Source organism: Sorex araneus, chromosome 1, assembly GCF_027595985.1.
Source record: "Sorex araneus isolate mSorAra2 chromosome 1, mSorAra2.pri, whole genome shotgun sequence".
Classification (NCBI taxonomy): Eukaryota; Metazoa; Chordata; class Mammalia; order Eulipotyphla; family Soricidae; genus Sorex; species Sorex araneus.
The window spans coordinates 196,571,280-196,584,670 of record NC_073302.1 but is presented as its reverse complement, the minus strand read 5'-3'; the positions used below and the strand labels follow the sequence as shown (position 1 = coordinate 196,584,670).

The window sequence follows — 13,391 nt, the reverse complement described above, 5'->3', positions numbered from 1 at the left end:
TCTGATCATCTGCTGTATTGTATTTGCTGTACCGGGGTCAGAGAACCCTGAGACTGTCACAGGGTGCCCTGACCTTAGTGAAATCTCTGAAGAGATCGTCAGCGATCCAGAGATTGTAACTTACCATTAAAGAGGGTGAAACAATCATTGTGTTGTTCTTTTTTTTTGGTTGGGGGCCACTTCCAGTGCGTTCAGGGCCTTCTCCTGGCTCTGTGCTCCAGCTCCTGGCGGGGCCATTTGAGTCGCTGGGGGTCAGGCTGGGGTCAGGCGTGTCCAGGCAGGTGCCCCCTCCCCAGGCTGGGGCTCATTGTTACAGTGACCTGAGTTATTCTTTATGTTTATTACTATATTGATACTCACCGCTGCTTCTCCCACAAGGGAGCATAACATGAGGCCCCTATAGCCAGGACTCCGTGCCAGGCTGTTCCCACTCGGGGCGCCCCGAGGGGTCGGGGAGAGCCCTCCCTGCGCCAAGGGACCCAGCCCCGGCAGCCGGCCTCCACAACCCCACTGCCGCCACGCTCCGGGCCGCTTTCCACACGCTTGGGCCGAGCCTCACATGCGAGTGAACCTGTTCCTCACCTGCACGGTGCGGCACACCGTAAGACAGCCCCTCCTCGTTTCCACAGTCACCACCTTTGGTCGGAGGGAAGGTGGCGCCGACGCCGCCCGAACCCCTCCGCTCTCCCGAGCCGGGCAGGGAACTCCACGTGTGATCCCCGCTGGGACTCTACACGTGATTCCTGACGGACATCGCGGCTGTTTTGCGAGATTCGGACAGAATGGCATGGGCGGGGCACGGAGAAACCGCGGTGGTGGCCGCAGCGTCACCGCCTGTCCCAGCCAGGCCGAGTCGCAGCGCCATCGGACATAGAGCCATGGTGGCAGTGCGTGCAGTGGCTCACCCACTGTGGGGTGCTGTCAGCCAACCACCAGTGACCTGGGACTCGGCGCAGGTGTCTGACCTGGCACCGACCCACGGTGACAGGGTCCTGCTCTGCCAGCTGCTCAGCAACCTCTGGGCGCACTCCACCAACCTCAAGGAGACCAGCCTGAGGCCGCAGATGTCCCAGGGGCTGCCCAGAGACACAGGCAGTTGTGTTTGTCAGTGTGCAGATCGTGACAACATGCCAGTGACCAAAAGCTTACATTCAGTAGACTGGGAACACCTGTAAAGGCGATTCGAGGCCGCCCCAAAAGCCTCCGTCCCTCTTGGAGAGCCCAGCAAGCTACCGAGAGTATCCCACCTGCACGGCAGAGCCTGGCAAGAATCCCCTGATCCTGAAAGAGCCCCCAGCACGCCATTGGGCTACACTAGCACGTGACAGGGACAAATGGAGACGTTACTGGTGCCTGTTTGAGCAAATCGGTGAACAACGGGATGACAGTGATATAGTGATTACATTCATTAATTATATATGATATATTACAGTATAATATATGTTATGTATGTAACATAAGTTATAGTTACTATATTTATTATAGTTATTTATAGTAGATAACTTTTATAACCAAACAATATTTGGAACTTATTCTATTTATATAAAGCACATTATAGCTTCTCAGGGGTCCAACTTCATGCCTCTCTATGTGTATAGGACACCCCCTTCCCTCCCCCATCCTCAAAGTTGCAGGGCATCCGGCATCCGTGCCCCAGGGAATTCTGCCCACTTCTCCTCTCCCTCCCCTGTTAGTACTTTTCCTGTCTAGGATTCTCTTTGTTTTAACCCAGTTCCTTTCCTTTCTTCTCTTCCACATGCAATGGGACCCCTGGGTCCTTTTCTGTCTTACAAAGATCCCGAGGAGGTAGAGCCAGGCAGGTCCTTCAGCATTCCCCCGGCTCCGTCTGGCTCCCGTGACACTCATGACAACCACGCGTGTTTCTCTGTGCTCACACAAAGTGTAGCCATTCCCAGCCCGGGTCGGTGCCCAGAGAAAGGACGCTTGACCTGGGGGTCGGAGGCTCCAGGGGACGTGGCCCCTGCGGGTGACAGTCCCTGCACCTGACCAAAGGCCCCGCCCGCAGGAAGCACCAGGACTCGGCCCAGAGTTGGACACGGGTCAGTGGGCAGTGGACTCGTCGGGCAGCGGGCTCCCGGGAGGGGGGGGACGCTCGTCCCCGTGGACACGAGTTTCCGGAGGAGGGTCTGAGTTTCTGGAGTCACGTAGATTTGGGCTCCAATCAACGGACGCTCTGACACCAGCTTTTCCCTGAGGGGCTTCTTGGCCCTCGGTGTCTCCCTCTCAGAGTGGACAGACGCTCCGCTCTGAACTCCGAAGCCGAGAGTTTCGGTCAAACACGAGGGATTGGGGTTCGGGAGACCAGAGCCAGACCCGGGTGGGGCACTGAGCACTGTGCTGTCGGGAAGGTGCAGTTTCTTCTGTGCCACCAACCTGCACCTTAGCACCGTTGTCTCTGCGGCTGGTAAGAATCACAGTTACAGAAATAGAGAGCGAGGCCGGAGAGATGCTTCAACAGGATGAGCACCTGCCCGCACGCCGGAGCCCACGGGAGCACCAGCCACTGCCCAGGGTGACCCCAAGCCCAGAGCAGGAGTGCTCCTGGAGCACTGCAGCTGGTAGGAGCACTGCAGGGGAGCTGGAACACTTCAGATGTGGCTGGAGCACTGCAGGGTGGCTGGAGCACTGTGCAGGGGAGGCTGGAGCACTATAGGGGAGTCTGGAGCACTGCAGGGATGCCAGAAGCATGCATGGAGGCTGGGGCACTGCAGGGTGGCGGGAGCACTGCAGGGAGGCTGGAGCCCTGTAGGAACGGCACAGACAGACATCCCCAGCCCCAAACTCTCCGGCGCTGAAGCGTAAACGGTGCCGTAGAGCTCGCTTGTCCCAGGGGTTTTGTCGCAGAAATTAGGCTTAAGCATTCAACATTCAAAACATCAAGAAATTAAGGTTTTTCCTCAGTGATTGAGTTACCGCAGGTGGTGTTTGGGGGCTGTGGGCCGTGGTCAGTGCGAGGGTGCGAGGTGAGGGGCCGCCCGGGGCCTGTCGTGTCGGAGATGCTCAAGGACCCCCTGGAGCCCGGATCCAGCCCCCCATCAGCCTGGTGCTGGGCATGGCCCCCCGCTCCCAGAGCTGAGGTTGTGGCCGTGCGTGGACACGCGGCGAGGGAGCGGCTGCCTGGGGGATCGGGGGGCTGTCCCCAGGGGCGAGGGCGAGTGCTCGTGGCGGCCCCTCTCTGGGAGCTCAGGGAGGACTCTGCCAGAGAACAGACCGGGCAGCTGTCTCCTCTCCGCTGGAGAACATTTCCCGGCACCGGGGCTGCTCCCCCGCACGGAAAGGTCGTCCCGAGACAGACTTCTTATTTCTGAGAGGCTCTGAAAACAGTGCTCACCACCTCCCACGCAGTGGTGACTCGCGGGGAGACGGACGGAGGGGTCGAGTGGGGGGAGTCGGTGCCGGGTGAAGCTCCGGTCAGTGTCCAGCTGCTCTCACCAGAGACCGTCAGGACGAGCCGGACATGCGTGCTCATCTCTCGCCTGCCAGGATGGCTCGGGGACGTGCCCTCTGGGGCTGAGGGGACAGAGGCTCAGGGACCTCAGCAGTGGCCCCGCTGGAGCTGTTCTAGAAGGTTCTGGTTTCAAACCCTGGCCCTTCTCATCCAGACCTTGAGCATGTCCTGCCAAGGCCTGGCACCTCGGCCGCTCCCCCTCGTTGCCTGGGTCTGCGTCTGTGGTCTGCGCCTCGGTGGGGCTCCTCTCCTCGGGCGTCCTCAGGAAGAAAGCTCGGGGCCTGGGGGCCGGAGCTCGGGGGTCTGCCCTGCGGGGCCGGGCTGGCCTCGTGCTCGGGGCAGACGGGCGTCCAGCATCCACTCACGGGAAACACTGACGTGAGGAGCTGAGCGACCCAGTCACCTTAGGACGGCGAGGGGCTTCAGCCTGGCCCCTTGGCCTGTCCGTGCTGAGCAGGGACGCGGCATTACTTGACTGCAGTGACCGCGGGACGTGTGCTTCTCCCGATGCCGGCGTGGTTGGAGCCTCTCTGCCGGCTTGTGCGCTGCAGTTCTTTGCGGTCTGCAGTGGTGGCAGAATCCTGAATTTGCAAAGCTCTGCAAACCCATGCTTTTATTTTTTTCCCCCGCGTGTGTGTGCGTGCGTGTGTGTGTGTGTATGTGCGTGTGTGTGTGAGATTTGCATTTTGTCATCTGCCACGAAGCCCAGAAAGGGGTGCCGTGAAAGGGAAGGTGATTTCTGTTACCAGCGGCGTATTCAAAGGCGCCCGCCCCGAGCGGTGGCTATTTTGAGATCCTGCTATCAATGTCGTCTCCTCACACAGCAACTGGTGGCAACTAAAAATAATCAGCTCTGCCACCAGCTAGGAACCTGGCCCTGGGCTTCTGGACGAGGTGCCGGGGGAGGGGGGGACGCGGGTCTGGCCCTTCGCGCTCCCCTGCAGCCCCCTCGCCTGCGAGTTTGCTGCCAGGGAAAGCCGTTGCAAAGCCATTAGCAGGCAGGCAGGACCGCAGTGCAGCACACCTCCGCTGCCCGCGCCCGCGCCCACGTGCCAATTAGAGCCCCGATTCCAGGGGTTGTGGCCCAGGTGCCCTGTCAATCACGCCACTTACTACGGCACGTGCGGTCACGGGAGGCGCCAACGGGAGCGGGGAGAAGCCCCCGGAACTCCAGCTGCGCAGGGAGAGTGTGCTGGACGCGGTTCGCAGCACCATGGAGCGCAGCCCCCAGCCCTGCCCCTGAGGACTGGTCCCCGCGCAGGGGCGCCCGGCGCGCGGGGACGCGGCTTTCTCGGGAGAGGATGCGGGCAGCCGCGGCGGGGCTGCAGCCTGAGCCGGAGAGATGTCGCACTACCATTTCATCAAGTGCTGTGAGTACTCCTCTCCAGCGTCCTGCAGGGAAGGCAGCGGGGGAGTGTAGACAGGGACTCCGAGGGGGGTTCACCGCAGCCGCTGCTCCAGGGAACTGCATTGTCATCCAAATGAGGCTAGTGGGGGAAACTTTGGCATTGTGAAGGAGAGACGCCGGCAGCCACGCTGGGGCCCTGGGCGGGAGGAAGGGGGCAGGAAGGGGGCGGCCAGCTGTTGGCTCCCGCACCGGCAGGGATGGAGAGAGAAGGTGCAGGACATGGCGATGCCTGCGGCTGAGGAGATGCAGCTCTTCGCCCGGTCCTGGTCTGCGGCGATGTTTGCCTCATGCTCACCTCAGGAGTCGCCCTGGCTGCAAACTTTCACCCTGGTGCTCACCAGCCGGCAGAGCTCGGGGACTCCGGGGCCACTGAGCGAAGGCGCCCTCCCCATGGAGGCTGACCCGGTGGAAGCGGTTGTCACTGACTTTTTTTTTTTTTTGCGGGGGATTCCCCCAAAAGATTTTTGATGTCTAAATCTTCAGCAGGATTTTCTGAGACGGAGCAAAGCTGCCTCTAGTCCTCCTCTGGCGGCACTAAGCGGAGGCGTCCTTGCAGGGGGGCGGCTGCTGCATCCCCAGCTCTCTCTGCTAGTCCTTCTGAAAACTTCCGGAGGTGACTGTCACCTCCTTCCAGTGACAGGTGATCCCTGTAGAGCCCGGTTCCTCTGCGGCGCTGAGCTTGCTGGCAGAGGTCATTGCAATGTTACATCTCAATGGCATGTTCCAGGGACACGTGTGTTGGGTGGATCTTGAATTTTCCGCTGCGATACTGGGAAACCGAATGATAACTAAAGAGAAAGTGCCTTTTGCTTAAGTGGAGAAGGTGTATAGGAACTAAAACCCTGTGTTTTATGGGAATACAAAATGTCTTAGACTTTGGCATACCCCGAGGAGACATGGTCTGAGCAATACTGGGCAAGTTTAATATATCCCCCCCCCGCCCCCGAAACAATCCACGGCGTAGCTGGTTAGTTTGGAAATTAGACCGGGACTTGGCAGAAATCGGGAAGCTGCCGGTGTGAGAGCATCATTTAGCCTGGAAGCTCGGCTCCGACCTGGGATAGACAGTCCCAGGTGTGGGCTCCCCACTGCCGTCCCCCGCCCCCGCCCCCGTGCCCCCCCACACTCCCCCTCCGCACCTCTGCAGAGGCGTGTCCGAGCTCTGCGCCATTTCTCCCCAGAGGAGGGGTGCTGGGAGGATGGAGAGAGCGCACCTGGGGGCTGCGGGTGGGCACAGCTCAGGGGCGGGCACTGCCCTTGGAGGGTCATCCTGAGCCGTCCTTGGCGCTGCAGCAGCCTCTGGCCTCGGCAGGATTGTCTGAGTCGGGGGCGCCCTTGGCGCTGCAGCTGCCTGTGGTCTCGGCAGGATTGCTCCCGTGTAGGGCGTCCAAGGACACGGGGTGCCTGGCCGGGAGGAAGAATCCGGGCCCGTGGTCCAGTCCCCGGCGCCCGGGATGAGCTGGGAGCATCTGCAGGCTTGGTCCTGCCGGCCTGGGGGAGCCGCGGTGTCCTGGCTCCTGTCCGGCCTCTGACGTGGAGCAGTGAAGCCAGCGGCACAGGCCGGGCGCTGCAGGGTGGCACTGCCCCGGGTTCCGGAGCTCTGCAGATGGGGGGAGGGCGGGGCGGCCTCTGCAGAGAGGGGCCTGGCTGAGGCTTCCACTCAGTTCCTGGGGGGGGACGCGGGGCCCTTACCACAGCCCCCCCGCCCGCCCCTCTCCCCTCACCCCACCCCCGGCTGTGGGCTCGCTGCGTTTCCCTCCCCCGTGTGGGTCCCGGGCCTCAGAGGCGAGTCTTGTCCCTCTGGGCCACGCACACTTGTCTTCACCCGGCCACAGCCCCACGGACAGCTCGTGGCCCAGGTCCCTGCTCCTGTGGGGCCACCCAGCAGCGGGTGCCCCCGGCCGGGCTCCGGGTGGGGCTGCAGCCTGTCAGGGGGCACAGGGAACTTGGGTCTCCAAGGAAAGGCCCCGCCCGGGAAACTCGCGTCTCCTGCAGGTCACGGTTGCCAGACACGGTCTGCTGAGTGTCCGCCGAGGGCCCAGGGTCCAGCTGCCCGGGACACGGGGTCAGTGGAACCCATGGTGGATAATGGACTTCCTGCTGGGACGGGATAGTTTATATTCTCTCCCCAAAGGTCCCCAAACTTATTGACTTGTCCCCCTAGCGCCCCCTCGTACCCAGGGCCGCTGGTCCCCAGTGTGGGGCCTTGAGAAACACTCATTCATGTTTCCGGGTGTCTGGCTCACGGGGTCTAGGGGGCTGGCAGTTCCCCCAAAAGCTGCATCCAGACCGGCCAGCACGGCCACGCTCCACCTCCCCCTTCCGGGCTGCGGGAGACTGTTCCGGGCTCCGGCCAGACCCCTCCCCCAGCCCCGTTCCCCGCCTCTTCCGGGGAAACGCGGACACTGGGGTGGAGACCTGAGTGTCGAGGGCGCAGTGGGCTAGTGGGGGGGCGTGGAGCACCCGGGGTCTCTGGGCGGGGCAGTCGGCCACGGACCCCGGTCTCTCTCTCACCTTTACTGACGTCCTCCAACTCGCATGGACCCCAACTCAGATCCCTGCAGAACACACTCCCCGTGACACGCACCACGGGCCACACCACACGGGCCACACCACACGGGCCACACTGTGCTGACCACAGTACACACTGACCACACCACACTGACCACTACTACACTGACCACTACACTGACCACATCACACACTGGCCACACCACACGGACCACACTACGCTGACCACAACACACACAGATCACACCATACTGACCACACCACACTGACCACACTCCACATGACCACATTTCACTGACCACACCACACCACACTGACCACTACACTGACTACACCACACACTGACCACACCACACTGACCACTACTACACTGACCACTACACTGACCACATCACACACTGGCCACACCACACGGACCACACTATGCTGACCACAACACACACAGATCACACCATACTGACCACACCACACTGACCACACTCCACATGACCACATTTCACTGACCACACTCCACATGACCACATTTCACTGACCACACCACACCACACTGACTACACCACACACTGACCACACCACACTGACCACTTCACTCTGACCACACCCCACAGTGACCACACCACACACTGACCACACCACACACTGACCACTCCACACTGACCACTCCACACTGACCCCGCGCCACACTGACCCCGCTCTTGCTGTGGGCCCTCCTGTCTGCCCGGAGCCCTGGCTGCTCCCCCCAACACTGCCCAGGAGAGGGCGGTGACCCCCCAGCCCTGGGCACTCTCAGCGGCGTGCGCATCCCTCCCTGCCCGCCCTCCGGCCCTCTCGTGAGTCCCTCCCCGCAGCCCACCCTCCCCCTGCCCTGATCTCCGGAGACTCCCAGAGCCCGGGATCAGGAGGACCCCGGGTGAGACAGGTGTAGATGTGGGCAGCAGGGCTGTGCCAGGAGAGGACAGTTAAACAGTTTAGGGTCTTATTTTCAATCACTGAGACTCAGAATTGGGATCTGCTCATGCTCAGGTTTCTGTCAGGGGGTGTCCCAGCACCTGCCCCTCCATCGTGCGTGTCACATCACCTGTGCCTCAGTTTCCCTCCCACCACCCTCCGCCAGCCTGACTCTGTGGCAGGAACTTTCTCTCCCTCTCTCTCTCCCTCTCTCTCTCTCCCCCTCTCTCCCCCCTCTCTCTCCCTCTCTCTCTCCCTCTTTCTCTCTCTCTCTCCCTCCCTCTCTCCCTCCCCCTCTCTCCCTCCCCCTCTCTCCCTCCCCCTCTATCTCCCCCTCTTTCTCTCCCCCTCTCTCCCTCTCTCTCCTCCTGTCTCCCTCCCCCTCTCTCTCCTCTTTCTCTCTCCCTCTCTCTCCCTCTCTTTCTTCCTCTCTCTCCCTCCCTCTCTCCCTCCCTCTCTCCCTCTGACTCCCTCTCTCTCCCCCCTCTCTCCCCTCCCTCTCTCTCCCCGTTTCTCTCTCAATTGAGCCTCCATATGACCTACCGGTACCACTCCTGGGAGTATACCCCAGGGTCCCCAAAACACACAGCAGAAGTGTCACCTGCACCTCTATGTTCATTGCAGCATTATTCACAATAGCCAGAACCTGGAAACAACCAAGTGCCCGAGAACAGACGACTGGCCAGCGACACTGTGGTACATCTACACAACGCAGCTGTTAGGGAAAATGAAGTTACAGAATTTCCTTTATGGATGGACAAGGAGCACATCACGCTAAGTGAGATGAGTCAGAAGGAGAGGGACAGACACAGAGTGATTGGACTCATCTGTGGGCTATAAAAGCATGATATGAGACCGACACCCAAGGACAGTAGACGCAGAGGCCAGGAGAATGGGTCCGTGGTTGGAAGCCTGCCTCAGGTGCTGGGGAGGAAGGCGTTTGGGACAGAGAAGGGCCACACGACAAGGACAGTTGGACAGGATCACTCTGCTGGACTCAGGTCCGGGAACAAACGCCGTAACCTCCGTGTAGGGTCCTTCCAAGAGGACGGCCAGGGCAGAGAAGGGAAGTGTGACTGCCTTGTCAGGTGCCTGCTCGGCTCTGGGGCTCTCCACGTACCCCCGTCCATTTGGCTGTGCTTACGACTGCCCTGGTGTCTCCCGTGTTGGGGGCCAGGGTGCGGCTGATCTTGTGCTGAATAAACACTCAGGGTGGGGTCGCTCGTGGCCGCTCCGTGACCCTGAAGCCTGGCCAGCGCTTGTGCGTTTGTCCCACATCTGCGACCCGCGCAGCCAGTGGCGCCGTCAGGACCCCCTAGACTGGCCTGCACCCGTGCGGCCACCTCGCCTGCCCAGCAGGGCCACCGCCTGAGAGTCATGCAGGCGCCCCTTGACCCCATCCTTCCTGGCGCCACCCCCTTCCTGGTTTCTTTGGCCCCAGACAGGGAACAGCTGCATCTCCGGGGTGTCCCGCCCATCCCCCACCTCCCACTCGGGTCAGAGCCCTCCCGGTGCGCCGGGCTCCTGCTCCTTGTTGCCGGGGAGTTTCTCCTCACCTGCTGCTCTTCCCCAGCCTTCCTGGACCTCCAGGGATGCGCCCCGAGCTCCCGCTGGCCACACTCACTCCCAGGAGTGTCAGCATCGCACTCACCCCCGGGCGTGGCTTGAACTCAGATTCCCCCGTTCTTCCTTGCCCACTTGGACACGGGGTTGGGCTAAGTGCGGACCGGAATGTTCTTTCTTGACAGGAAAGTGATGTTCTCTAGCGTCCGTCACACCATTGGTTGGAAACTCTTCCTCCTTGGACAGACAGTGGAACGTTGTATTTCGGGATCTAGGAGCACTGATCCACAGAGGCCGTGCTGCTGAGTCCATTGACATGTGTGGTTTCCCGTGTTCTAGAAGCTGCGAGACTCTTTCCAGTAAGCCCCAGTGCGTCTGGCGTATGGTCTCTCTCCCAGGGTTCAAATTTGACTTTATAAATGTAGGGATTCCGCCACTTTGATAGTCATCACATGATTTGAAGTTGTTTTCTTTTTCCTATCAGTTCACGGTGGTCTTTCCGTGAGAAAACACTGACAGTCTAGCTGTGTGCTGAGGATAGCTTTTCTTTCCTTCCTTGTTTGAGTGTTTGTTGGCATTTCATTTTCTAGTGACTGTATAGAGACAGTCGCCTTTATTATTGGTGTTGGTTTCGTTGTTGTTCTCATTGTTCTCCTTTCACCCTGAAGCTAGTGACTAGTCTGGGAAGTGTTCCCTGTAAATTTTTAGACTTTAAAATCTCATCACTATAGAATCAAGGTGTTCCTGAGTGAGAGGCGAGTCTTCGGCCCTTCGATTTCTTTCTTCTTCTTTTTTGGGGCCACACCTGGTGCCACTGAGTCAGCTCTGCTCTCCAGTGTCACTCCTGGCAGGGCTCAGGGCACCATACAGGGTGACGGGGGTTGAACCCGGGTTGGCCACGTGCAGTGTCCCACCCGTTTTACTGTCGCCCTGGCCTCCCGTTTCTTTCTTTTTAAAAAAGTTGTTTTATTTCAGTCCCCATGACGTACGAGACCGTTAATGACAGGGTTTCACGCACAACGTGTTCCAGCCCCACACACGCCACCGGAGTGTTGCCTCCCTGCACCCGTGTCCCAGCGTCCCTCCCGCAGCTGTACCCCCACCCCCGCCCCGCCCTGCCACCACCTCCGTGCACACAGAGCCGCTGAGCTGATGCCCTTTTTAACATTTGTCTGCTTGTTTCTGGTTTACACCCAGCGGTGTCAGGGGCTGCTCTCGGCTCTGAGCTCAGGGCTCCCTCCTGGGCCTGTACTTTGCTGGCCATCGAGCCAGGGTGGCCCCGTGTGAGGAGAGCACCTCCCCCTGGCCCGTCTCTCCAGACCTGAGAGTCCGTTTCCTCACACACCGTTCTAGGTCAGCGCTTCCCGTGCCTGTTTCCTGTCACCTGTGTGGGCCTTCTCCACGCCACGGCCGTACCTGTTGGTCACCAGGGTCTAGAGTCACTTCCATTTAGGAAAAGGCAAGTCCCGTCTAGTTGATTTTTTTCACGTTTTTTCATATTCTCACATATTTACTTTTCCATTAATATCAAAATCATCTCGGTGTGTGCTAAGGAAAAGAATTCCAAATCAGACTAAACACATTTCTGTATTTACTTTAATCCATGTTGCGGTTCATCTGCTTTATGACCCCTGTAGATGAGAGATGTACCAGCACAGGCCAGTGGCTCCGGCCGGGTTACCTCTGAGGTCTAGTTCTACGCATCTGCAGATCCTTATACCCCAGATTTTAATCATCATCATCATCATCATCATCATCATCATCATCATCATCATCATCATCATCCTGTTGATGGTCAATTTTCTCGAGTGGTCTCAGTAACATCTCCATTCGTCCTAGCCCTGAGATTTTAGCAGCCTCTCTTTACTCATCCTTCCCAATGATGCTGCATTGGAGGCTCTTTCAGGGTCCGGGGAATGAGACCCAGCATTGTTACTGGTTTGGGCATGTGAATACACCATGGGGAGTTTGCAAGGCTCTCCCATGTGGGCAGGAAACTCTTGGTAGCTTGCCAGGTTCTCCCAGAGGGAAAACTAGGCTATAAGATGTTGCACGGCTGCGAAGCTGGATGTTGGTCGTTAGTGGAATTACGTGGCAACGGGGGCAGTCCCTGGGTGTGACCGCCTAGCTACTGGAAAATGGGGAATCTGGGTGGAAGAGGCCCAGTCCCAATCCGAGCAGGCTTGGAGGTCTCAGCCCCGCGTCCTGCACACCTGGTTTCCTCTGCCAGTTCCTTCATGTGTGAGGCTCGTCCGAACATGTGGAGAGGGGCCTTGAGCATGACTGTGGCTGGACTCCGGAGGTCTTCGGCCACGGGAGCTCTTCTTGGGGCGGGGAGGGAAGCTGAAGCCCACCCCCTCGGAGGGGCCCAGGGAAGACAGGGGCTCGGGCAAGAGACTCTCTCTCTTAATAGATAAATTATTTCAAATTGCCCCCAAACAGATCATCTCCAAATAGATTCTTCTCTTAGTAGGTGCATACACATGTGTAAAGTGGTAACTTCATCATTTGATCAGTGCTAAGTAGTGTGATAATAAAGGAGAGAAAACCAGTAAGTTCCAGTCCTGGTGATGTTTATGACTCAGCCCCCAGCCACGCTTCTCAGAAAGGTGGAAATCCTCCCATGCATTGCTGAAGATCAACTCTTACCATCAGGCACCTGTACCCATCCACAAGTCTGTGCCTCTTTCCCTCAGTTAGAGACCAGTTACCCAGAGAGCATGTTCCTGGCTCCTGTCACAAGGTGAAGGGGACCTAACCGTGTTGCGGTGACAATGATGCCACTGAGTGCCCATTGCTCATCCCGGAGCTGTGCTGTACATGAGTGGGCACTTTTATGGAGCCTTCTGTGTCCGATGGTCCATTGAACACCTTTGTGTATTGCTTCAGTTATATGGAACCTTCCAGAATGTGCTGGCACATTGTGTCACATGGTCCATTGAGCACCTCTGTGTACTGCCTCAGTCTGAATCCCGCATTGTCCAAGGACTGCCACTATATCTGGCAGTGTCCACACTTGTGTCCCTTGGCTCCTGCTGCCCTCGTGTGACCGTCCCCTCTCTATAGGCTTCTAGCAAACAGTATGAGCTCCATGCAGCCATGGTTGAGTCACAGTCAGTGTCCCCAGAGGGGCAGAAACATGCTTTGGTAAGGCAGTGGAGCTGAGTCAGCTAATTTTACTTTCCTCACGAGTCTTATACTTGGTCACTAGACTGGGGCATGTTCTGAGCTTGCATTTGTTCTTCTCTGAGCACTGGTTTCAGGGCTAAGCACATCAAGCAATCCAGCTGGGGTTTTCCTCCCGTCCCAACTTCAAATGCCCATCTTGAAACACTCCCGTCCACTGGGGAGAGGAATAAACAATGCAGATACAAATGTGGGGGTGGCGTCACTGGTTGAGGACAATAGGAGTTTGATCCATTAACGAGTTGGCCTAAGCAGAATGGGTTCGGGGACAATTTTAAGTAGCCCAGTTCAGGTATGCTTGTATTC

The 13,391-nt window shown here is 58.7% G+C and overlaps 1 protein-coding gene across 1 annotated transcript in view; it reads left to right on the top strand.

Annotated features, from left to right (window-relative positions):
* The first annotated feature begins 2,624 nt into the window (after positions 1–2,624).
* MYO16 (myosin XVI) overlaps positions 2,625–13,391 on the top strand; it is a 310,488-nt gene continuing 299,721 nt past the window's right edge. Inside the window, 1 exon segment of the mRNA XM_055126930.1 lies at positions 2,625–4,839. Coding sequence (XP_054982905.1) covers positions 4,812–4,839 — 28 coding nt within the window. The 5' untranslated portion in view covers positions 2,625–4,811.